The sequence below is a fragment of the Aedes aegypti genome, chromosome 3 (assembly GCF_002204515.2).
Source record: "Aedes aegypti strain LVP_AGWG chromosome 3, AaegL5.0 Primary Assembly, whole genome shotgun sequence".
Lineage (NCBI taxonomy): Eukaryota > Metazoa > Arthropoda > Insecta > Diptera > Culicidae > Aedes > Aedes aegypti.
This window is the reverse complement of record NC_035109.1, coordinates 404,105,042-404,129,309: the sequence shown is the minus strand read 5'-3', so window position 1 is coordinate 404,129,309 and position 24,268 is coordinate 404,105,042. Positions and strand designations below refer to the sequence as shown.

Below are 24,268 nucleotides of genomic sequence, written 5' to 3'. Positions count from 1 at the left end.
TTCTTTTTCTTGATCGGTATGGGTGAGAATTTAAGTTTATTTTGCATGGATCAGGTTTAGCGTGTTGTTTTCATAGCGTTTTTCACATTAAACAAAAGTTTGTTTGATAACAGTGCCAGTTGTGTAAAGATTGTTTTCTGAAAAAAAAATAACGATAATGTAATTTTGGTTTTGTTCCAATACATTACAGTAATAATCAATTTAGTTTACGTTCAATCAATGTGATAAAATCGTGGAATCGGATACGATTATGACCACACTGCCGACTGAAAGTAAAGTGCCCAAAGTCCGGTGCACTGTGTGCCGCGAGGAGCACCTCAAAAAGGAACTGCAGCAACACCGACAGGTGTTCCCAGCGAACCGAGCCGTGTTCCGGTGTTCCACCTGTGATGGGGACTATCTTAGCAAGGAGGAATTGTGGGATCACCAGGATCTTTGTGCGGTAAGTTGCAGACCATGGTTAAACATAACGTTCAGTAGGCCATGCAATCCTTGGAAAACTGGTTTTTGGACTCTAGCGATTCCAATTCTTATATTTAGTATTTAATCAAAGTAATCCTTGAACCACTTTTACATTGAAAAGGGCGTTATATGCATTGGGCAGGCTTACGATCAAAAATATATTAATATTTTTACCCTCTAATGTAAAATACAGTGATTCAAATTCATATTCGTGCAGGACACAGTTTTAACATCGAGTTAGTAAAAAAACATTCTACTGATTTATGAATTCAATATATTTTATAAATTTTTAAGGTCATAAGCGTTATCTATTGTTCGACAATCATAAACTTTTTCCATTCATTTTCGTATACCTATCAAGCGTGTGCTAGAATAAGGGCGTAAGTCGCATGGTCGATTTCTCTTCATCGATCCTCTCTTCTGTGAATAAAGACGACAAGAAGCAAGTTTGTCAGCATTTTTTCACCTCATGACGCAAGACTCCATTGCTGCCTAGCGTTCTGGAGTGAAAACATGCTAGCAAACCCGCATCTTGTCATTTTTATTCACAGAAGAGAGGATCGATGAGGAGAAATCGATCATGTGACTTACGCCTTTATTCTCGCACACGCTTGCTATATAGAATTCGAGAGGGATTCGCGATAAGGGCCTATCTGACAAATCAACTACAATGAGAAAATAACCAATGAAATTCTCATGTGCAATTTTTAATCCCAATTGGAGAAAATATACTCAAACTTTAACCTTTCCACTTTAATACACATTTCATAAACCTAGTTTTAAAATCCTCATCAATACCACACACTTCTTCTACAATTCCCCTAGCTTCTCCTTACTAAAAAAATATTATGAAGTTTCGCCTTAAACGCACTCAAGGATGCCAGTATCGCCCAATGTTATGAGCCTGTAATCGATATTATTTTCAGTGTCGCCTATTACTTTTGCGCCGTGTTTACATTCTGGTTTCAATTAAGCCCGCCATGTACGCCTTGTTTATTTTTTGTTTGCAGTGTCGCCGTTTACTCTCGCCATGTTTTGATTTCAGTTTCAGATGCGCCCATCACTTTGATAAACAAAAACAAATGACATGAGGTGAAGTTTCGTCTTCTACAAATTTGCGTTTTTTGAATAGTTAAATTATCGATAGGGAAAAAGATCAAGTGCAGTGAATAGACAATCGAGCTACAATTTCAACGCTATATTTTCTTAAATTGTGTACATTTTGTCAGTTTCGCCTGATTCGCGAATCTTTCTAGAATTGGAATGATGGAACAGTATTGAATTCGTGTCTAGAATTTACCCTCCATATTCCTATTGAACTTCGAACATACGACACTTAAAACTAAACCTTAATGCTCTTTATGATTGCTCAAGTGCTTAAAAATGTTGTTCAGAAGTTTTTTTGTATATTTGAAAAAAAAAATATAATTAAAACTTAAACAAATTTATAAAAAATATATCACGTTTTCAATGATTTTTGTTAAAAATTCCAATAATTCTAACTAAAACGTACAGTTTTGTTGCTGGATCTGTTGTAATCAAGGGTGGAACTGGCGGCTCTTTACTGCTACCCCTACGTGTCGCTGGTTCTAAAAAGTAAACAACCATACAAAATTCCGACCAAACAATGGTGAAGGCGTAATCGATTTTCTAGAAAACATCCATTTTGGGAATTACGCCGAATTTGCTGATTAAATTGCCAACAGCGCACTGCAGTAGAACGTAGCAAATAACTGCTTGCAAACAATATCTTTCAAGCGCACCGATTACCTCTAATTTTGCGAACAATATTTTTTACTTTTCCGCGTTAAGCCTTAAAACTGGTTCTGGACTTAGGTTGGCGGCTTTTCAATTTTACTCCCATTTGACAGCCGCCCTCCACCCTTGGTTGTAATAGGGACATTAGTGAGTACTGAAAGAGTTTCGGTTCACAACATAATTTCAGCATAATTTTAAAAAATATGAAATGTTTTTTTTTTTCGAGGTCTACCAACATTTTGTTCTTAACAATAGATTAAACTTGTTTGTAAAAATAATCTTAATAGGGTCCTAAAGCCCTGTCCCAATTTTAGTGCCAAACGCTTATGTTTAGGCCAATAACACATGTTTACTCAATTTTCTAATGTTTTCCTTTAGTTTGAGTTCAAAAAACATTGTTTTAGGTTATTTTTGGATTTTGGCTTAAACTCACGGCCCGCATTTAGAACGGAAAAGAAAAAGAAAATCGACAATAAAAGAAGACCGTGGATAAGTCCATGGGTTGCAGTGTTAAAACAATAGAGATAGAAAACTATGGTCTAATCCATTGGTGTACTAAATTCACTCGGTCTGAGAATTGTGACACTTGAGCGGGGCACGCTCCCGTATGATCACCACGTGATCTGGACCCGCTCTAGTGTCAAAATTATTCGACCGAGTCAGTTTAGTACACCAATGGATAAGACCATAGAGGACGAATGTCGCTGCTGTTCCCTTTGTTCTCGCTCAGGAACATGTCGGGTACATAAGTGTCAAACTGCATACACGGAGAAATATTTTTACCTAATTTTTGAGTTTACTTTACCCAAAATTAAGTATATCAATTATAGTTTCAACCCAAAATCTCTCGGTTTTCTCTTTCTCCCACACGAATGTTGTCAAAAATAGAGAGAGCTGCATCTACCCAATGGGGATACTTTGGCCCAATTAGCCAAATTTGGGTAAATGCAACTTTTCTTATGTTTGGGTCGAAAGAACTCAATTTTGCGTTAAATCAACCCAAAATTGAGTATATTTTTTTAATGGAATTAAAGCCAAACTACCTAGTGGGGACCTTGGAAATTTATCCAAAATTGAGTTATTGGGCTCAACTACGGAATTGCGTTGAAACAACCCAAAATTGAGTTGAATTCCGTCTCCGTGTACTTTTTTGCGTTGACATTTATAGCCCCGCCTATCTCCGCCAGCAAAAGATGTTCTGGCAGCGACGCCAGCGAAATTCTTCCTCTATACACTGAGAAAAATCTACACGTCAAGGTCGTGTGTTTTACTTATAGATTTGCGCAATGAGGTAAACCACATGATTTGAGTGTGGTAGCCATATGGATTTTATCATTGATTTCACGGTATAATAACATGTGTATCAACATTAGGTTGTCATGTGAAACAAACATGAATTTCCAAATATTAAATCATGAAAACCAACTGATTTGCTTATTGAATTCGAAATGTAGTAGCTTTAGATAGTCATGTGTGATAGAACATAAATGTCATGGGACTGAAAGAAGAAATTTGGTAGAAAAACTTTTGCTCCCCAAAATATGGATCCGAGGCTCCTCTGCTTGTCGCAAGCTCTCTTGATTTTTTTTTTCAAACCCGTGAGCCAGCAACAAGCGGGCGCCACAAATCCATAATTTGGGAAGCCAGGGATAAGCATATTCCATTTTTTTCGAAACTGAAAGCCAGGAAAATCTGTTAGTGGAATCCGATTTTTCTACTAAACTATACATTATAATCAATGTTTTCTTATAGAAAGGTAGAATTCTCGTATATCGGTCAACTTCACTAATAAAAGAAAAATCGAATTCACAAATTTTCATCTAACACTTTCAGCTTCAAAATTTGCTTCTTCTCTTTGGAAGCATGATGATGACTGTCGTTCGACACGAGGTCCAACCGCAATTCAGTTCACTATGCATCCCATGGGTTGATGATCTATGCGTCCATAGGTTGACACATACGAATCTGAAGAGAAAGCTTCGGGAACTTATGTGGAAAAAATATGGAATCCCTGTTGTCGGTTGATGAATCAATCCATGAAGCAAAACACAGGAATTTAATGTGTAACACACACGAAGTTTGCAAGAAAATCATAGCAAATCGATATGGACGTTCATGAATAAATCCATAATTTTAAACACACAGATCGAGCGTGTGGATTTTTATCAGTGTAGATCGTTGCACGCCTGACCTAACCTCGAAACTCCATATAAAAAAAATGTCAACAATTCCAGCAGTGAATGTCAACTCCATATAAAAAAAAATCTAAACAATTCCAGCAGTGAGTGTCAAAGAGCAGGACAGTCAATTGAGCGTGATGAAAGAGGGACAAAGAAGGAGAATTTATCGTGACGTCACCATGCACTCTTCTATAGTTTATTACCTCTATTATTAAAACTAAAACCCCAGTGGTGTTTTTGTCGACTAACCGAACGTCAAACATGATCAAGAGTGTCAAGGTTCATTTATGGACCCAATTTTTAAATTAAAGTTCAAACATATTGAGGATTTTGCCCTCTAATAGACTCACACCTAAATAATTTTGTCCCACCAAAATATTCTCCCACCATGTTTGCCATATATTGGATGGTGTCGTAGCTAACAAAACTAACAAGTAACGCACATGTAACGCATTATGTTGGATTGTACATTGAATGCAAGGTGCGTGCTTCTATGAAAGTGCCATATAAACTGACGTGTGCGTATTTATTTTTCCACGTTGAAAATGTGCACGAGAATCTATTCCTTAACTAAATGAACAATAATATAGCCGTTATTTGAGCGGGAAAAATTGCTAAAGTAATTGCAATAACATGCTCTTTCGTGTTATTGAACAAAAACAAGATTTCATTAAAATTTTAGGACCCAATTACGAACCTTGTTATTCAAAAAGTTATCCTATGTCCTCTGTCAAAAGCACCATAATCAAATATATTCAGCATTCTTTGAATTATACCAACAAAATTGATCCCCATTTATTAAAAAATGACTGAAATAAATCCTGCTGTTTTTATCATTTGAAATAAAGAATATGCTGAACATAACGGCAATAACTTTCCTACTATTCAACCAGAAACCATGGTAGTCGGGTTCAGAATAAGCAGAATAAGTATCATCTCTAGTACTGCATTTGGTGTCTTGGTACTGCAAAAGGTACCCAAGTTTGACAGATCGCAGTACACTTTTCATGGCATTCTAGATTTTGCGCTATTACGTTATGTGCCATAACATTTTGGGCAACTTCAAGGAACATGGAGTTCTTTATTTTGTCTTTGATTCAACTCTATAATAGTGTATGGTAGTAAAAAATAATATTCAGGCGGTATTCAGTAGTAACATCAACTATGGATTTCCTTTGTCCATTTAAGAGCCGAAATAAGAGATTTCAACGACAAATTTTGGTTTGGGATTATTCACAGATGTTGTATCAAACAAGCCAGGTAAGGTACCGTGGGGTAAGTGGATACAGAAAAATCAATAGTTAACTTCATCTTTATGTCAAGCTAACGTGAATATTGTAATTGAAACTTTTTTCTGTGCATAATAAATGAGGGACTTATACACTTGAAATAGTCATTTGTTTCGATTTTACTGATTACTATGTATTGAGTATGAGGGACTTGACAATTTGGGCTACATGATCCACTTGCCCCACCATGGTGGGGGATCACCAATGAAAAAAAAAAACCTATTCTCAAAACAAATTCGTATAGTAAGAAAGATATTACTTCCATTCTTGTTATTAGTACTATGCAACATGTCTTGAAAGTTTTAACATAAAAATAATCTTCATTTTACCAAAATATTATGAAAAATATTAATACATTAGTTCACACCACTTCGAACAAAAAAATGCATTGTAACTCAAATATTGTGGAGAAAACTCATCCATTTCATACACTTAAGTTATACAGCAGTATTGTAGGATTACTGCTAACGATGCTTCCGAAAGAAACTCAGATTTGTATATTGAGCTCTTTAGCATTACAGCCTAGATAAACCACCCACATTTTTGTTTGAATTTTGCGAGATATATTTTTTTATATTTTTCATACCAGAGAAAATATTTTAAAAAATTAGGTGGGTTAATTGAAATTTTCCTTGGTCAGTTTGACAAATATAAGCTAGGAATGAAATAAAGTTAAAGGAAAACAACATTTGCGGATAACAAAACTTTTCAAAATCCGCGTAAGTAGTCTGCCGATTTACTTGGATCAAGCATTATATCCACTTACCCCATCCCATTAAAAAGTAGGGGGAAGTGTACCATGTCCAATATATCAGCATTTATTCAAAGAAATGACATATTTTTCATTATGATTAATTAGATTAGAACTGAAATGTTCACCATTTGTTGAAAAAATTATTAGTATTCGTTTTTAGGCCGAGATACAAAGGATTTTTGATTGACAGAAAACAATTTTGAAATGAATTGATGATTGCAGTTAACATGTTTGATTGTGTTGGTGTACGTATAGTATCAGTTTTGAACTAGTATTAGTGTGACCTCAAGAATATAACCTAAAACGAAGCAATGGTTAATTTTTAATTTTTAGTTTTTAATTCATACTAAAAGTGTAGTAAACTTTGTGGATTTTGTTTTTGAGCAGATGCTACATGTAGTAAAGTACAACGTTTTTTATTCATATCACCCATAAAGAGAATACCAGACTAATCGCAAAATTACACTACAAATTTTGTCAAATAACAGCACCTTCATGATTTGTGCAAATTGTCGCGTAATCGATTAGATTCCATGCATTTTCTTCATATGCATGATTGTATTAATTTTAGGCGTCACTCTGAATAGATTGTTCTTTACGTGCAGAATCACTCTGCACTCTGAATGGAAATTTCTTAACGTGCACTGCAGTCACTGCTCATGTTCGAAAGTAGTAAGTACTACATGTTCGAAAAGTTTTTTATTCATACCAAAAGTGTAGTGAACTTTGTGGATTTTGTTTTTGAGTAGATGCTACATGTAGTAAAGTTCAAAGTTTTTTTATTCATATTGTCGCACCGCCACCAAACCGGATCGCGCCAGTGAGACTCGCGACGCGCCTCAACTCGCGCGATTTTGAAATCAGTTTTTTAGTGTGGCGCTGCATTCTTACGATTTTTATGAACACAGCGCACTATTCACATATTAGCTGCGACGCACGGGGCCCGAGAAAACAATAATTATAAATAAATGTTGGTCTTGATTTCTACCGGATACATAATATCACCCAAATGCGCACTCTATTGTTGCTTGTGGTCCACTTCCTGGGATGGGGCAGAGGTATTTCTTCCGTGTGTCCTGGCTATAGAGCCTTGACTTAAGCGTCATTACTCGCTTTCTGAAACGAAAAGAAATCTGACTCCCTCCCGTATTGCAATTATTTATGATATATGTATTTAAAATAATTCAATCTTTTGTCAGACTTGTGCTAGGGGCTATCCATTAAATATGCGAAACAATTTTAAAGATAAAACCCCCATGCCAAAGTTAATCATGGAAGTTTCCAGGTGGTTCTGCACCCTACACTGAGAAAATGAAATACTCAGAAGTGTGTTCCTTCCACTCAATTCCGGGGGTTCGTGCGTTAACCTAATTTTGAGTTGATGGGGTAGAAGTTGTTTTCAGTGGAAGCCATGCGAAAAATTACCTACTGGCTAAGTTTTTTCACTCAACCGGCAGATCAAATTACTCAACATCCAGTAGGGTCGGTGTTCCCTTAGTGGACAGTCCCCTATAGTCGCACTAGTGGCTTTTTACGGCCTTTTTGCTATAAATCTTTTCAAAATATTTTTTGACATGAAGGTCAGGAGCTATTTATCTAAGTACCATTGATACACAGCTTGATTTCGTTCAAAAAATGATCGAAATAATTGGTTTTGCTTAAAATTTGAGCTCCCTTGCGCCTATACTTAACCTATTGTTCCTACTACTGAGAGAAACTATTTTTTATTATACAAAATAATTGATGAAATAAGAACTTTTTTACATCAATCGAAAGCTTTTGATCCACACTGTGTAGGAAAAATATAAAAACTTTGTAAAATACGATTTTGATAAGTATTTTTCCAACGCCGTGATGCTAGTGCTACTATAGGAACAGGAATTAGAAATAGTGCTACTATAGGCACATGTATTCCTATAGTGGCACACGCGATAATAAATACAAACATTTGAGTTTTCGTAGTTTTCATATTTTTCCCACAAAACCAAGATAAAAAGCTTTCAGATGATGTAAAAATAATGACCTAGCGTTATTTTTCGATTTTCTATGATTTTTTGTTCTTAGCTATGCGGCTATTGGTACATCGACCCTACTATGCCACTTACTCAAATTTGAGGTAACGCACAAAGGTTCGGGTTTTGGGTTGTTTTGCTCTTCGCTCTCTGGCAACAGCAGAAGGAGCGAATTAAATAGGGAGAAAAAAATAACTCAAAAGTAAATTAAAAATACTTAAATATGAGTTTTTTGTTTTCTCCGTGTATGTTCTGAATTTTTATTCTAGAAATCTTCAACTTGTCTTATAAATACCCGCATAATCATCTACTGTTTCACGAACTATCCATTACAATGTAAAACAATATCGCGATGATTCCTAATAACATCAAAAATAACAATAAACCAACCCTACCATGCACGGTTTTGCCTGTTTGGGAAATTGTAATCAGGAAAATAACAGTATGGGGAATAGGCGGTTAAGTTATGTAACCATTCAAAAACGTCGATTTTTTCAAACAAAATTTGTCGTTTACAGTTTGCCAAATGACGGATATATTGTCCATTTTTTCGTGCAATCCACCTTTTCGCAAACAGTTATAAAATAGGACAACTATAAAATATAAATGAAAAGAAATAACGTATACGTAATTGTTTATTTATGGTAAGTTACGGTAGTTTAACAATATTCTATACTGTACTGATACGTTTATACATTAAGATAAACAAAATTCGAATTTGGTGATAAATGTTTTTTATTACATTATTTCTCACTGTAAATATTTGAAACAAATTGTTTTATTATTTTTGTTGTAATTGTATTTATTAATCTTACAATAACCAGCTTTAACATTTTTATCGGGTCAAGGAAGTCACAAAATGAAAACTACATATTGGAGAACTAGTAAATAACAATTTTCAATGATTGCTAATTGTAAATTATTGATGAATCAATATAGTGCTCGTAGGGCAGATTTGAAGGTAGAAACAGAAGGTTTCGTTTTAATATCGACAGGAAGAGCGTTCCAAACAGCTACTCCGTAGTTTAGCAGACTCTTCCTTGCAGTGGTTGTGTTCGTTGGCATCGTGAAATTTCGCGTTCGATCCATTTGGCTTCTGGGAAGATGTTGTTGTAAGTATTCTGGTACAGTGTTAAACCATACTTGTCTCATGAAGCAGCCAATGATAATTGTCGGGCAGATCTTGTCCAACTATTGCGGTTCTTACAGGTACGGTGGTAGTTCGACTTCTCATGTTGTAGACGAACCTTAGAGAAGCTTTGTAGCATTTATGAAGCGTCTCCTTCTGTGCTGCTGATAGCCCAGGGAAGTAGACTGAATCACAGTATGTAAAAATCGGCATGATAACTGATTAGACCAGTTTTAACCGCACTTCAGTCCTAAGAACAGGTCCAAAACGACGAAAAGTCCGCAAAACGTTGAAAACCTTTGACGCGGTGCCGTTGACTTGCTCAGTCCACTTCAGACCACTGTCCATGCTAAGCCCAAGATTAACAACTTTGTGGCTGAACTGGATAGTCTCGTCGCAGAATGACACATTCAAAACTGGGGCAGGTTCAATTCCGTTTTTGCAAAAAAAACTATAGCTTGTGTCTTTTTGCGATTAGGATAGAGCCCGTTGGCGTTAGCCCATTCCTCGATAGTGGCAAGGTCTTGGTTGATCGTCAGAATAAGCCAATTTATTTCGCTAGTCGGACCAGAAATATAAATTTGTAGGTCATCGGCATACATGTGATATTCGCGCTGCAGATTATTTGGAAGGCTGTTGATGAATAGGCTAAACAAGAGAGCACTAAGGCACGATCCTTGAGGTGTACCTGCGGTAAGCTGCCTATGTTGAGAAAACTTGTTTCCCAACTTGTTATATTGTTATATGTAAATGAAATATAATCAAACTATGTCTGCAATAAAATATCAGAAATTATTCAAATTAAAAGTAACAAACGAGAATCACAGCTTTTTTGTCCAAAATACGTTGCTCGTAGTTTCCGCTTCCACAGGACGAATTCAAGAAGGGTTGGCATCTTCCTTGGCTTGTGGTGCTTGCTAGCAACTTCCGAGTCGAAATTGGTCCGGTTCTCGAGAAACTGCATTGTAAAAGAAGCGTTTTAAAACTTGAGTTGACAAATATTTCTTTTAATTTTTACCTGAGAGCAGTGGGACGATGATTTGACGATTATTATCCTACTATCCCTTTCCGGCCTATGATCTGATTGAGCTGCAATTGACGAAAATGTTCGGTATTTTGTTTTACCTTTGATCCACGGTTAAGTACTTACGTTTTGTATGTCCTTCAAACATCGCGGCATTGGAAGTAAGCAGCAATACCGCTTGGCAAGTCCTCTGGAACGTGGAAACCGAACAAATTCTCGGAACCTGGAAGATTTCAATTTGTTTTCATTTTTTCGTCTTTCTTTGGCGTTTGCAAAATCTGTGCAGGAAAATGCACGCTTAAAAAACATCAACTCAGCGTTTGTATATCTTTCATACTTAGATCAAAATAAATTTTTACTTTTCTTTTTTTTTTAATTTGGTCTATAAATCAAACACAGTTTGAGTTTGTTTGAGGAATATGTAACAACAATTTTGTAAAAACATGTGCTTATTTTTTCAATAAAAATATAAACATTTATTTTTGTTAGCATACAGTTACTAATAATTTTTCAAGCGTGCATAATGAAAATCACTCACAAATACCAAAGCGGGCAACTGTTTGCCAAACTGTTGGAAATAAGTTATATATAGTAAATGCAGTAAAACCATTCGACAAAAGGGAATAAAACATTTCAACAAAATCGAAAGAAATTTCGTTCCAATATAGTTGAACAATTTCAGCACACTAAGTTATATTTTTACTGTTTGGTATGAATTACTTAAACAACATTTTATAGTTATTCACTTTGTGCTTCATATTTTTCAACACAATAGCAACTGTTTGTGAAACATTTACCTTATCAGTTATAAGATACTTACTGTTCGGAATGTGCGGCAAATTGTATTTTTCTATGCGGGTATCTCAAAGTATCTTTGGAATATTCGACATTTTTCCAAAATACTTAGTTTTTTTTCTGTAAAACTTTTTGTATGGTAAATTTAGCAGCAAGTCCTATCTTTATTTGAAATTAATCAACCTTCTCTAGTGCCTTATGGTCCTTCAGCTTGGGTTTTTTGTGTTCTATGAGCAATCTCGTGACACGAAGCACGCTTAGATACGCTGATATACACTTTAAGGCTAAACCTACCAGCCTACTTCAATCTTGTCGATGCCTTGTAGGCTGTGTCCAGAGGTATCTAGACCGAGGCACTTGTGTGCCAAGAATCAATTTTCTCAAACGAAATATTATCTGAAACTGTTTACAAAGCAAAAATTATAATCTAAGCATACTCAATATTACGAGGGTCGTGTACCTACCTACTTATAACTTAAAATAGTTTTTAAATTTATATTTATACTGCTTTTATTTAAAGGCTGCGGGTGAAACTGAAAAGCCGACTTATAAGGAAGTGAAAGCTAGTTGCAAACTGTACAAATGTTTACTGTGCACCGGTCAACGTGTATACCAAGAGAGTGCCTACTGGGAACATCTTCACGTGAGTAAAGATTGTTTATTGCATTGTAGATTTTGTTTCAAAGCTTGAATCATTCGTTAATTGCAGGAATGTCACGATGGATGCAACGAAGGGTTTGGTAAGATCAGAACTAAAAGTGCTTCGCCAGCAGAGGAGCTAGTTGCCACCATCAAATGCGAGTGTCCCGTTTGTGACCATGTTTTGCCTGATTGGAATCTGTTATCAAAACACATGGAAACTGATCATCAGATGATCGTATGCAGTATTTGTACAATGGTCTTCAGCGATGACTATGAACTTCAAGCTCACAAGGTATATATGAGGTCTTTATGCCTAACGTCCATATGCCAAACAAGCTATTCATTCAGCAGGCCATATCCCATTTAGGACGTAATGCCATTGCCAAGAAAAAGAAGAAGAACTATTATTTTGTTAAATCCTTTTTAGTGTTCCACCCAATCTGGATCTTTGCACAATGTTCGACGTACAACAAATTCAGTTCTGAATTCGAGGAATAATGGTGGAAGTAGCAAAGAGTCTGATCTCGAAGATCTTTTCGATTCACACCATAACGTGAATACAACTATCAAAATGGAAATCTCAGTTGAAGAAACAGAACTACATGGTCAGGAAAACCATAGCGATAGAACACATCTATCGGAAGATCTCAAGGTTGGCTTATTTCTTTGAACTTTAGTCCGGTTTAGTTGTGACCTTATTTCCTATTTTTCCAGTACAACGAGAAAATAATAATGGAACAGGGAATCAATGTTAAGGAAGAACCTCTGGAAGAAGATGATCTCATTGAACCCATGGATTCGGAAGACTCCTCACAGTACGAGAAGGATCCCAGCAAATGCAATAAAGACTATCAGGGGAACTCGTCCAAAACGAAAGCGTGCAAGTTTTGTGGTCTTAAATTCCCTAGTGATACTAGAATGAGATACCACAGGGTCGGTCAATCAGATTTATTCGTACCAATATCGTTAACTAATAACCTGAGCCCTCTGCTTTGCAGATGATTACCCACACGAATCCCCGATACAAGTGTTCCAAGTGCCCAAAGGTATTCCATGTCAAGCATATGCTAGCGCGCCATGAAACAACGCACCTGCAACAGGAGAACATTACGTGCAGTCTGTGTTCCGAAACCTACCGCAATGAGTTGCGTTTGCAGCGGCACCTCAACTGTGACCATTCAGTGCCATGTGATCTGTGCGAGCTCAGGTTTACCACAAGTACCATAGCGGATCGACATAAGGTACGTTTTATGCAGTTTGAAACCTTTCATCGTTCGGTAGCTATCCTCCAGGCAGCCATACTATGTGAAATTAGTTGGGAGTGCTACCAACCAATCTTTCTTCTAGCGACATTGCTTTAAAACTGCAAAAACTCCTGAAGGATATACAGTTATCCTTCAGGGAACTCTATAAATGATCAATATTCTTGAATGTTAATTTGTGTCTATTCTAGAGAAAACATCATAAAGACAGCTTTCCAAAGGATAAGTGGAGAAGAGTGAAGGTAATTAATTTAGTGTAAAATGCTATTTTTCTTTATTTTTTCATGTTTCTTCCCTTTTAACTATACTATTATTATATGGCCGGTATTTAGACAGAACGGACTACATGATATTTTGGCCTTGTACAGATTACTGAAGAACTCATAATTCTGATCTTTTTGATGCAATCGAATAGATAAGTTCTAATATAAGTATCAGCAAATAATAATACAGTTATTCCGAATATTAAGAGTTCGTTTTACTGAAATCATTGAAATACACTTGGTCCGGTCTGAAAAACTGTATATTTATATCTACAAAGCGAAATAATTATTTCTTTTATTTTAAAGTCCTGTGGTTCTTCACACACCTAACCTAATTTATCATTCGGCGATACTATCAAATCTTTCTCTTCAAGATTCCAGGTGCGGGTCCGAAACCCCCGGTCTGGAACCAAAATCAGCTGCAGGAAGCGATAACGGCCGTCGTTACGCAGCAAACTGGCATTAGCCAGGCCAGTAAGCAGTACAACGTACCGAAAGGGACCCTATACGACAATATCCTAGGAAAGGGCAATCGAATGGCCATTCTTCACGAGCTGGTGCTTAGCGAGAATGAGGAAGACGCCATTTTGAATTTTGCCTGTTCGATGTCGCACAAAACGCACAGCAAGCGAACTAAACAGTCCTTGAGCAGCATATTAGACTTTATGAGTCGGTTCGGATGTTTCCAGGAGAAAGCCGAACGGTTCAAGTTTGGTGGAATTGCTGCTTTTCAGTGGTGGTGGGCTTTTTGTCGGAAACACTCGATCGATCCTCCGCGGTCACTGTCTGATGGCCGCAGAAGGGGAAAATTCGATGAAATGGGTAGTGGTGGAGATGTTTTAATTTGAGGCTATTTTGTCTTAAAAAATAATGAAGTGGCAGGTATTGGTATTTCAATCTACAGAGACGAATGATAGTAATAATACCATGGCATATCTAGTTTCGTTTTTGTATTTTCAGTCTGTCATAAAGAGTGAACAAACCTTGAATAACAAAATGGCAACATCCTCGCCTTGTCTGTAAAGCTGATCACCGGATCCATTCGCACCTGACGCAGCAGATGAATTATAACATCCACGGTAGATTGATTTCATTTGTTGAATCCAAAAAATATTGAGTAATGTAATACTCACAACGCCACGGATGAATGACATAATTCTCCCGTATGGAGTAAATGCATCTATCGGAATTCATATCCAGGGTTGTCAAAAGAATTCCGGAAGCCCAGAAAAAAAAACAATTAGCCTAGCGATACAAGTTTCTACGATTATTATCACCTTTTCTTTATTTTAAGGTACTTATTGAAAGAAGCTGTTAAATGGCAAGTCGACAACCAGGAAGAAGCGTTCTACTTAACTCTGGTTCTTACAACTTTATGCCTCATGTTTCCTCTGGTCAAACGATGACAAAGAAGAGCGATACTTTCGGCTACCGTCCAGGTAACGAAATAAGGACAATGATTGGAGACTCGATATCTTGAATTTCAGGACAACGAATGAATTCGTATGAGTGAATTGCAGAAGGTTGAAGTGAGTGTAGCTAATGTTCATAAAGTTAGATGGCCTAGATTCAGAGAACTTGAATTCAGGTCGTCACCAACAGCTTTCAAATATAGCTTCTACAATAGTGACAGCGATAAGGATTCCAACGAAGCGTGTTATGAGGTACAAACCGGTTAATTCACGAATATGTGTACCGTTTTGTCTCAAATTCCGAACAGACTCATTCCGAACACTCAGTTTTTGTATGGCGGTTTGGTTGAAATGTTTCGCTGAAATATGTCACCAAATAACAAGGAAATGGCAGTCAATTGCAATTCAATTTTAACGTCTCCAATATAATTTATACCGCGGCAGTAGTGATGATTCTCTAGTTTGAGACTAGTAGAACAAGCTCAGATGAATTTATTTGCGAAATTATCCATTTGGATACGATTTATTCGTGCTGTTCGGAATTTGAATCAAGGTGTTCGGAATATGAGACAGAATGAACACAGTGTTCGGCATTTGAATCAAAATGTTGTTCCATACTTTTGCGTAAAAACAATACTAAAACTAATTTAATCAACATTATTATTGGTACACCCAACAGCTAACAGTTAGGTTATGCGAAGAAATTAAAATTTACACTAATATCAGTCAATTTATGCCAATCAGATGCATTTGAAGTCACTGTTGGCCTTAAGTGTTCGGAATATGAGTCAAAACGGTACTGAGAATAACGGGCAAATGCTTCAACTATAGTCTGATCAACATCAATGTGCCAACAAACGATAAACCAGTCGAGTTGCAGGATGCGTTTTATGATTGTCTCGACAAGACTTACGGTGAAGCACAGATAGCCGTTGCGATAAAAGCGCAGCGTTTCAGAAAAGACTAAGCTGAGGGTCGTGGGTTCGAATCCTACTGATCGAGAATGTTTTTGGATTACAAATTGTCTCGACTCCCAGGGCATTGCGTATTTTAGTAGCTGCCACACGTAATACACATGCAAAACTAATCAATTGACATAGAAAACTCTCAGTTAATAACTAAAATAGCAGGCTCTGTTAATAACTGAGTTAAGCTGAGAAGCAGTGCCCAAAATGTGACGTGAAAATTGTTATCGTGAAAGCTAACGCTCAGGTTTGGAGAGAAGAGTTTTTACGCTTAATCATTGGTACGGTAAGTCTTTAATCCGCCACCAATGGATACGGCCTAAGACTAGTCATTTTCGCTGGCGAGCTTTGCAACCAAATATAATGTTTTGATGAACGGCCGACATTCTGGAGGAGAAGAATGCAACGCGGGCGGTTATGCTGCAGCAAGGGACCGTACAGAACGTGGTACGTTATAGACGGAAACGGCAACAGCAGACCCGTCTGTTTCGGGAGAAAAAACTCCGTCAGGAGGAGATGGAACAGCTGTATCGGCAGTGTTGTTCAAACTCATTTCCCCGAAAATAACATTTTCTGAACTACGAAGCCACGAACTACTACAGCCATGCTCTATCCTCCTAAGATAGAAAAGCAGATGGTTAAGCTTGAGTACTGCACACAAAATCAATTTTGATCCCGGAGAGCCACAATTCAAGTTTCGGTGAAATGAAATGAGTGAGTGAGTGAGTGCGAATCATTTCACCGAAACTTGAATTGCGGCCCACCGAGATCGAAACTGTCGGATCCCATGTGCAACACTCAAGCCCAACCACCTCCCCCTCCATCTCAGGAATACAACGCACAGTTATAACAGTTAATGGCTTCACAATTCGAATTTCGGGGAAATGAGTCTGGTCAACACTGTGTATCGGTCTCAAGAAACACGCAAGTTCTATCCGCGAGCCGAGATGTGCGGGGATAAGGATGGGAGCATTTTGACGGACGAGCGTGAGGTGATCGAAAGGTGGAAGCAGCACTTAGACGAACACTTGAATGGCGCTGAGAGCACAGGCAATGAAAGACGGGACAACGGAGGAAATGCCTTCGTCAGCACTTCGGGCGATATAAACCAATTAGCCCTCACTTTGAGGGAGGTTAAGGATGCCTTTCACCAGCTCAAGAACAATAAAGCTGCTGGTAAGGATGGTATCGAAGTTGAACACATTAAGATGGGCCCCGAGAGGCTGACCATTTGTCTGCACCGGCTGATAGGCACAATCTGAGAAAACCGGAAGAGGGGAAGCAAGGGGTAATAAGCCCCATCTACAAGAAAGGCGACAAGTTAGATTGTGAGAACTTCCGAGCGATCACCATTCTAAATGCGATCTATTAAGTACTATTCCATCGTCTATCACCTGTAGTAAACGAGCTCGTGGGAAGTTATCAAGCCGGCTTCGTTGACGGCCGATCGACAACGGACCAGATCTTTACTGTACGACAAATCCTCCAAAAAATTCGTGAATATCAGGTCTCAACGCATCACCTTTTCATCGATTTCAAGGTGGCATAAGATAGTATGGACCGCGTAGAGCTATACAAAATCATGGACGAGAACAACTTTCCCGGTAGGCTCACGAGACTGACAAGAGCGACGATGAAAGGTGTGCAAAATTGTGTGAAGGTTTCAGGCAAACATTTCAGTTCGTTTGGATCCCGCCGGGCACAACGAGAAGGTAATGGACTTTCGTGCTTATTGTTCAATATTGCGCTAGAAGGTGTTATGCGGAGAGTCGGGCTCAACAGCCGGGGTACGATTTTTACGAGATCCAGTCAATTTGTTTGCTTCGCGGATGATATGGACATTGTCGGCCGAACATTTGAAATGGTGACAGACCTGTACACCCGCCCGAAACGCGAGGCAGCAAATGTTGGACTGGTGGTGAATGCGACCATAATTACGATAGACGGGGATACGTTTGAAGTGGTCGACGAGTTCGTCTACCTTGGATCTTTGCTGACGGCTGACAATAACGTCAGCCGTGAAATACGGAGAAGCATCATTAGTGGAAGTCGGGCCTACTATGGCCTCCACAAAAAGCTGCGGTCAAAAAAGATTCACACCTGCGTCAAATGTACCATGTACAAAACGCTCATTAGACCGGTAGTCCTCTACGGGCATGAAACCTGGACGATGCACGAGGAGGAGTCTTCGAACTCAGGTGCTCAGGACAATGTTTGGCGGTGTGCAGGAAAACGGCTTATGGCAGCGAAGAATGAACCACGAGCTCGCCCAACTCTACGGCGAACCCAGTATCCAGAAGGCGGCCAACGCTGAAAGGATACGATAGGCAGGGCGTGTTCGCAAGAATGTCTGACAGCAACCCTGTAAAGTTGGTTCCGCTTCGAATCCGGTTGCTACACGAAGGCGTAGAGCGCAGAGAGCGAGAGGTGGGCGGATCAAGTGCACGGCAATTTGACGAGCGTGGGGCAGAACAGAGGATGGAGAGAGGCGGCCATTCGAAATTCGCAATGAAGACTCTGATTCTTCTCTTCCGATTGCTCTACATGACCATGAACCATAGACGTTGAAAAAAATCAAGCAGATTCTCAAAGATGTCCTCGTCGTTGTAGCTCTCGTTGTAGGTCCGGCATTAACGAGATAAAGGCGCAGATTTACACAAGTTTGTTCTTGACCTGGGAACGTAGAATAGATCCACGTGGCGTAGACCGTTTGTTGGAAAGCGATATTAGAGATCGTTGGTAAGGCTGCAGTGGATAGAACCATGCACTAAGTCGGTGAAGCGTAGACATGTCAAGTACGCGCCGTCGGTCACATAATGATGTCATCGGCAGACGGTTAATCCTAGTCTGATACGGCTCGTATGGAAAATGAAATTTTCTGTATACAAAACGAGTGAACGTATGCTGCACTGCTTCAATACGTTCTACATACTGCAAATAACATAGGTTCTATGATGGTGAACAGTATTCTAAAATTGGGCGTACGATACGGTTAAAAAGTGATATCATAGGATTAAGTTGGTTGAAGCATATCCTCATCACGAACCCAGACAACCTTGTCGCTTTTCTTACAACCATGTCAACGTGTGGACTAAAGCTCAAGCGTCTGTCAACTATTACACCCAGGTCACGTATCTAGGATACCTTTTCCAGTGGCACTCCATCAAAAAAATACGTTGATTCGTAGGGACGTTTCTGGCGCGATATGTATGGTGCTGAGAGAGACTCGCGAAGAGGAAAAATATCAACGTCATATGCAGCCCAGATTCCCCTCTCACGAAACGTCAAATGCAGCCCACCGTTTTTATGGCTGAAAAAGTGAAAAGTATTGTGTTCAAAGTAAACTGTTATTAAAAACCTCAGTCGGCGGAGCAGTTTTTTCCAAAGTTGCTGATAAATCTAAGCAGAAGATTAATTATTTCTAATGTCTGCTACGTTTGCTGGCATGAAATTTCACTCAAATGACTATTTATGATTCGATGTGATGCAAACTTAATCATTTTTTGCTGAGAGGTTCATGTGAGGATTTGAACAGCATGCGCATAATTGGTATGCGCATGCGCATAATTGGTATGCACAAAGTGGAATAAGAAAAAAACTCACCAATCACAGAAAAAGAAGACCGTCTTCGCGAGTCTCGTCTCAGGTATGGTGATGCGTTTGCTCTTTCTCACATTTAGAGCGAGGCCATTAGAAGCACACCAGTGAGTGATGTCATCAATCGTCTGTTGCAGTCGCAACGTGTCGTCATGCGTTTAGCAATTTTTACATCATCAGCAAACGCCCAGCACCAGTCTGCTATCTCAAATAAAGTCTTAAAGTAAGTCGTTAAAAAACAGTCAGTATAACAAGGGTCCAAGAACCGATCCTTGACCGACGCCAGATGTGGCCAAAATTGGCCTAGATGACACACCATTCAATTTAACTTGATACGCCCGATTTGAAAGGTATGTGCGCATTATGTTCATAGTACCATCAGAAAGTCCGTAGCCCTTGCACTTGACGAGTAACAGAGCGTGTGAGCGTGTCAAACGCTTTAGACACGTTAAAGTAAACCGCATGCACCTGACCGCCGTCATCCAGCACATCGTTAAACTTCTGAATCGTTTCCAACAAGCTTGTGAGAGTTGATCGATCCTTGAGAAATCCATGCTGGCTAGGGTGCATGAACTTCAGCATGTGGCACTGTAGCTGATTTTTGAGAATCCTTTCCATGATTTGACTGAACCCGTTCTTAAGTGAGATGAAACATCAGCAGTGTTGTGTAATGGACTCTAGCTAAATGTAAAGCCAAAAGTCAATAAGGCAATCCATGAGACAGATGCGATCAGCTGTTTTTTTTTGTTTACCAAGAGTTTTTGACATTTCGCGATCGGAATACCGTTCGATTACAAAGGAAAATGTTAAGCTCTGGTAACACTCGCATGTTTTGTTTACCCTTCTGTTTCGGTTGCATGCACACTTTTAGCTGTCAGTCCTATCGCGGAAAGTCCTCATGGATAGCCTTATGGCCTCGCCGGTAGACATTGAAATAAGTAAACATACTTAAACGTAGGATTCGAGACATCTCATACAATACCTTACGGATGATGCACAAATTATGCCACGCAACTTTTTTGACCACCTCCCCCCCCCCCCCCTCCTTGGAATGTGACGTAATTTGTGCATGATCCCCTATTGGTAAGCGTGGCCGATTTGAATTGGACTGAACAGCCACTTGCAACATCATCGACTATCAATGCCGTTAGGCCCTTCTCTAATGGTTGACCAGAATTCTCAAACGTTCGATAGGCCTTTTCATGTGACAGCTCCGTGTATGCATTTGTTTACATCGGTGGAAGACCAGTGCAAACACGGGCCTGTCATTTTCATACAAGAACTGTCAAACGGCTTCCCAATGAGCTGATTTGAAACGTCTTCAATCAGCTGATTCTGAAGCACAATTGAATGTTCAATGTTTGCACTGTTCCTCCACCGATGTAAACAAATGCAAACATGGACCTGTCACATGAAAAGGCCTATTGTAAGCCAAGTAGACAGTTCCAAGGTATGATACATTATCGTTTTGTGCACACAGACATATAAAATAGTTATGAAATATTCAAACTTCGTGATAACTATTTTACTCATACAAATGCAATGAAGGATATAACATACACTCAGACCCACGGGTAGTCACAAAATTACTAAATTTTTGTAATGTATGACTTTTTTCTACCTGCATCTCTTTCATTCTGTAGTGATTTGTCAATTTGCCTGGGTTGAAGCGTCGCTAAGCTTCAATTCAGTCGAAATGACAGTTAGTGCAAATATTTGCAGAAGAATGAAAGAGAGGCAGATAGAAAATAGTCATACAGTGACTCAATTTCATTTTCGTACGGGGCACTGTTTTCATACCAAGTTGGTATAAAACCATTAAATGATCTATGGACTTCGATATACTTTATCTATAATGGAAGTCATAGGTGTCATCTATTGTTCGGCAATCATAAACTGTATTTATTTACTTAAATCTTGCGAATAATGGAAAAGCATTGAATTTGTGTCTAAATTTGACCCAATTCCATATTCGTACACCTAACAAAAAACAAACTTACAACATTCAAAATTAATTTTTAATGGACTAGATGATTGCTTAAGTTCTTCATCGTGCTGTTTAGATGTAGTAGAGTACATTTGGACAATTTATAAGCGAACATATTTGAAACTTAAGTAAATTTAAGAAAAATACAACTATTTCGATGTTTTTTGCAAAAATATCCGGTAAGTCCAACAATAACGTACATTTTTTCAACAGCATTTCCTTAAGAATGATAACTGCGAATACTGCACAAGTTTCAAAAACTCAGAATCAGTTTTAGAGTAGCTACGAGGGGATATCGACAACTTATATTTCAGGGTCTTAGGTAACATAACATTTATAACAAATCCAAAACAAAAAAATTTAGTCAATTTCTCTCAGTTTGGCTCCTAAGTTAATGTACATAATACACATTTATTGTTCTTATCAAAACATTGTGTAATTTTTATTATTATTGTACATTTTACTATCAAACAAGATTGAAGAGATTTATAGAATAAATATTATTGCCGTAACCGCAACACATACGTGTTTTGAAATGATGAAAACAACAGGAGATATTCAAGTAAAAAGTATACCAATGCCCTCTGCTCATTCCAGTTATTTCATATTTTTCTCATAAAGTCAATAAACTGCAAAATAGAATCCTATCCCGGTCAACCAGTCAGTGATTTTCGATAGCGATCGATATAGATTCGTTTTGAACCGTTAGCGATCGCCATCGTTGGTCAAAGATCTATAAAGAATTATAAGGACTGGTTGGTCGGGATTTTGAGTATAATTTGAATATGAATTCAACGATAATTGAATATTGAGATAACATTGATTATGTGGAGGTATGTACAGCGTAGTGTAGGGTACTTATTTGTAAAACGAAGATCGTAGTTCAAATTCTTTTTACAGACAAATTCAAAATTAACCTTTACCTGACAATGAAAATTTGGTTTAAATTGATTAAAAATATCATTTTAAAAGAGTTTTGAAGTTACGACATAACAATTTTCTGAATTCAAAAGGGTTAAATTCTGTTTATGATTTCTGTAAACTGAATTCATTTCAACCAAAATTCTTTCAGAGCTCACGAATATAATTAATAGATTGGATCCAATAACAAAAATGAACGTTATTGTTAGAATTATAGGATTTTATAGTAAAAAATCATTGAAAAACTGTCATTTCTCATAATTTTACCTAAGTTTCAAATATGTTCGCCAATAAATTATCCAAATGTACTTTACTGCATCTGAACATCATATTAAAGCACTTAAGCAATCAAATAGAGCATTAAAATTTAGTTTTGAATGCTGTACGGTTAATTTTTTATAGGTGTACGAATATGGAATTTGATGAATTTTAGACATAAATTCAATACTTTTCCATTAATCCAAAGATGAATGTTAATGGAAAAATTTTGAGATTGCCAAATAATAGGTGACACCTGTTACTTTCAATATGGATAAAGTATTTTGAACTCAATACATCATTTAATAGTTTTGCACTAACTTGATGTGAAAACAGTGTCCTGTACGAATATGAAATTGGGCCACTGTAAATGCATACACTCGCCTAGTTTAATTTTCTGAGTTAACCTAAAAATTACCATTTTACTTAGGTAAAAGGATATTGCCATTATTCGCAAAACAGTTCCATGTTTATAAGAAATCCCATAGAACATGGGACTGTTTTGCGAATATGGGAAGTAGGTAAATTTTACTCATTATATTGTATATTGAGGTAGGTAGATAAGAGTGTCTTCAAATCGTTTGTATGCGAATGAAATAAGCGTGTTTTTGTTGTCGTAAACACGCCGAACAAAATAACATTCTCATATATCAGTAACAGCTAGACCACAGTGGTTGATTGATCTGAATTTATTGCTAGTTAAAATTCATGTTTTTTAGATTTATGAATAAATTTATCAGTTTTATTCGTTACAGTTCCTAAGTGTTACATAAAAATTAGGCATAATTCAAAATAAGTGTTCTGGTATGGCCTACAATTGTACAGTATGTGTTTTCGGCAGTTCGATTAAGGTGAGTGGTATTTTGTTTAAATCATTTATCCAGAACTGATGATCATTTGTCTATTCTAGTCCGGAGGTTATCAGTGTGTATATTGTGGTAATAGTTTTACCGATGCTGGTCCTTCAAATTCCGTTGGGGAAAAGGCAGCTTCAGAAAATGAACTGCCAAGATCTGGTTCGGAAAAATGGATTTTCCGTTGTACCTTTTGCAACCAGGACTACGTCAATAGAGAAGGAATGTGGAATCATCTGGATTCCCATGATGTAAGACTGAGATGTTATAAAATCTTTTGCAAAGTTACAAATCGTATGACGAGTTTGAATTTTTGAAACTCGTCATACGATTTGTAACTATGCTGGAGATGGCCATAAAATGATAAAATACGTATTTCATTTGAACTTTAACACAGATTGCAGACGTCGGTAAATCTTTGCATTGTAAGGAAATCATAGTGTGCTACGATTTACATGAATGCCTGATATGCAACGATAAACAAGGGTACAGTGAAGATATGTTCAGTGTGCACATCCAAGTGAGTATAATGTCCTGCAATGTTCAGTTATCAATAATGAAAAAAAAAATATAACCATCATCGTTTTACAAATTTTGAGAATCAGCTTTTTACAATGCTCATGAAAATCTCCCATTGCATTTTACATGTTATCTATAAAACCATTTTCAGCACAGTTACAAATCGTAGTCTCAAAAATTATAAA

The 24,268-nt window shown here is 37.7% G+C and overlaps 2 protein-coding genes and 1 long non-coding RNA gene across 5 annotated transcripts in view; 2 read left to right on the top strand and 1 right to left on the bottom strand.

Moving 5' to 3' along the window:
• Nucleotides 1-92: 92 nt before the first annotated feature.
• On the top strand, nucleotides 93-14,510 carry LOC5566710 (PR domain zinc finger protein 5). The gene is made up of 8 exons (XM_021855650.1): nucleotides 93-442; nucleotides 11,924-12,046; nucleotides 12,113-12,337; nucleotides 12,473-12,697; nucleotides 12,760-12,978; nucleotides 13,044-13,286; nucleotides 13,499-13,549; nucleotides 13,945-14,510. The coding sequence occupies exons 1-8, from the start codon at nucleotides 251-253 to the stop codon at nucleotides 14,416-14,418; spliced, it is 1,752 nt and encodes a 583-aa protein (XP_021711342.1). The 5' UTR covers nucleotides 93-250; the 3' UTR covers nucleotides 14,419-14,510.
• On the bottom strand, nucleotides 10,196-11,907 carry LOC110679842. 3 transcript variants are annotated; one of them, XR_002502741.1, is made up of 6 exons: nucleotides 11,868-11,907; nucleotides 11,587-11,805; nucleotides 11,429-11,531; nucleotides 10,735-10,831; nucleotides 10,603-10,673; nucleotides 10,196-10,542 (listed from the first exon to the last, which is right to left on the bottom strand). It is a non-coding gene; the product is annotated as an uncharacterized LOC110679842 (long non-coding RNA). The 3 variants fall into 3 exon arrangements; XR_002502740.1 differs by having other exon boundaries at nucleotides 11,587-11,883; XR_002502742.1 differs by having other exon boundaries at nucleotides 11,429-11,523; nucleotides 11,587-11,883.
• Nucleotides 14,511-23,338: 8,828 nt separating the features above from the next.
• The window catches only part of LOC5566712, a 53,973-nt gene continuing 53,043 nt past the window's right edge, over nucleotides 23,339-24,268 (top strand). Inside the window, exons 1-2 of the mRNA XM_021855649.1 lie at nucleotides 23,339-23,561; nucleotides 23,621-23,815. Coding sequence (XP_021711341.1) covers nucleotides 23,517-23,561; nucleotides 23,621-23,815 — 240 coding nt within the window. The 5' untranslated portion in view covers nucleotides 23,339-23,516. The remainder of the gene's footprint in view (nucleotides 23,562-23,620; nucleotides 23,816-24,268) is intronic.

Excerpts from the sequence above, each read along its gene's own strand:
- LOC5566710 (XM_021855650.1), top strand. The coding sequence starts at position 251 with ATGACCACACTGCCGACTGAAAGTAAAGTGCCCAAAGTCCGGTGCACT. Across the intron at positions 13,287-13,498 it reads CCATAGCGGATCGACATAAG|AGAAAACATCATAAAGACAG; the intron begins GTACGTTTTATG and ends TGTCTATTCTAG. Across the intron at positions 13,550-13,944 it reads ATAAGTGGAGAAGAGTGAAG|ATTCCAGGTGCGGGTCCGAA; the intron begins GTAATTAATTTA and ends TTTCTCTTCAAG.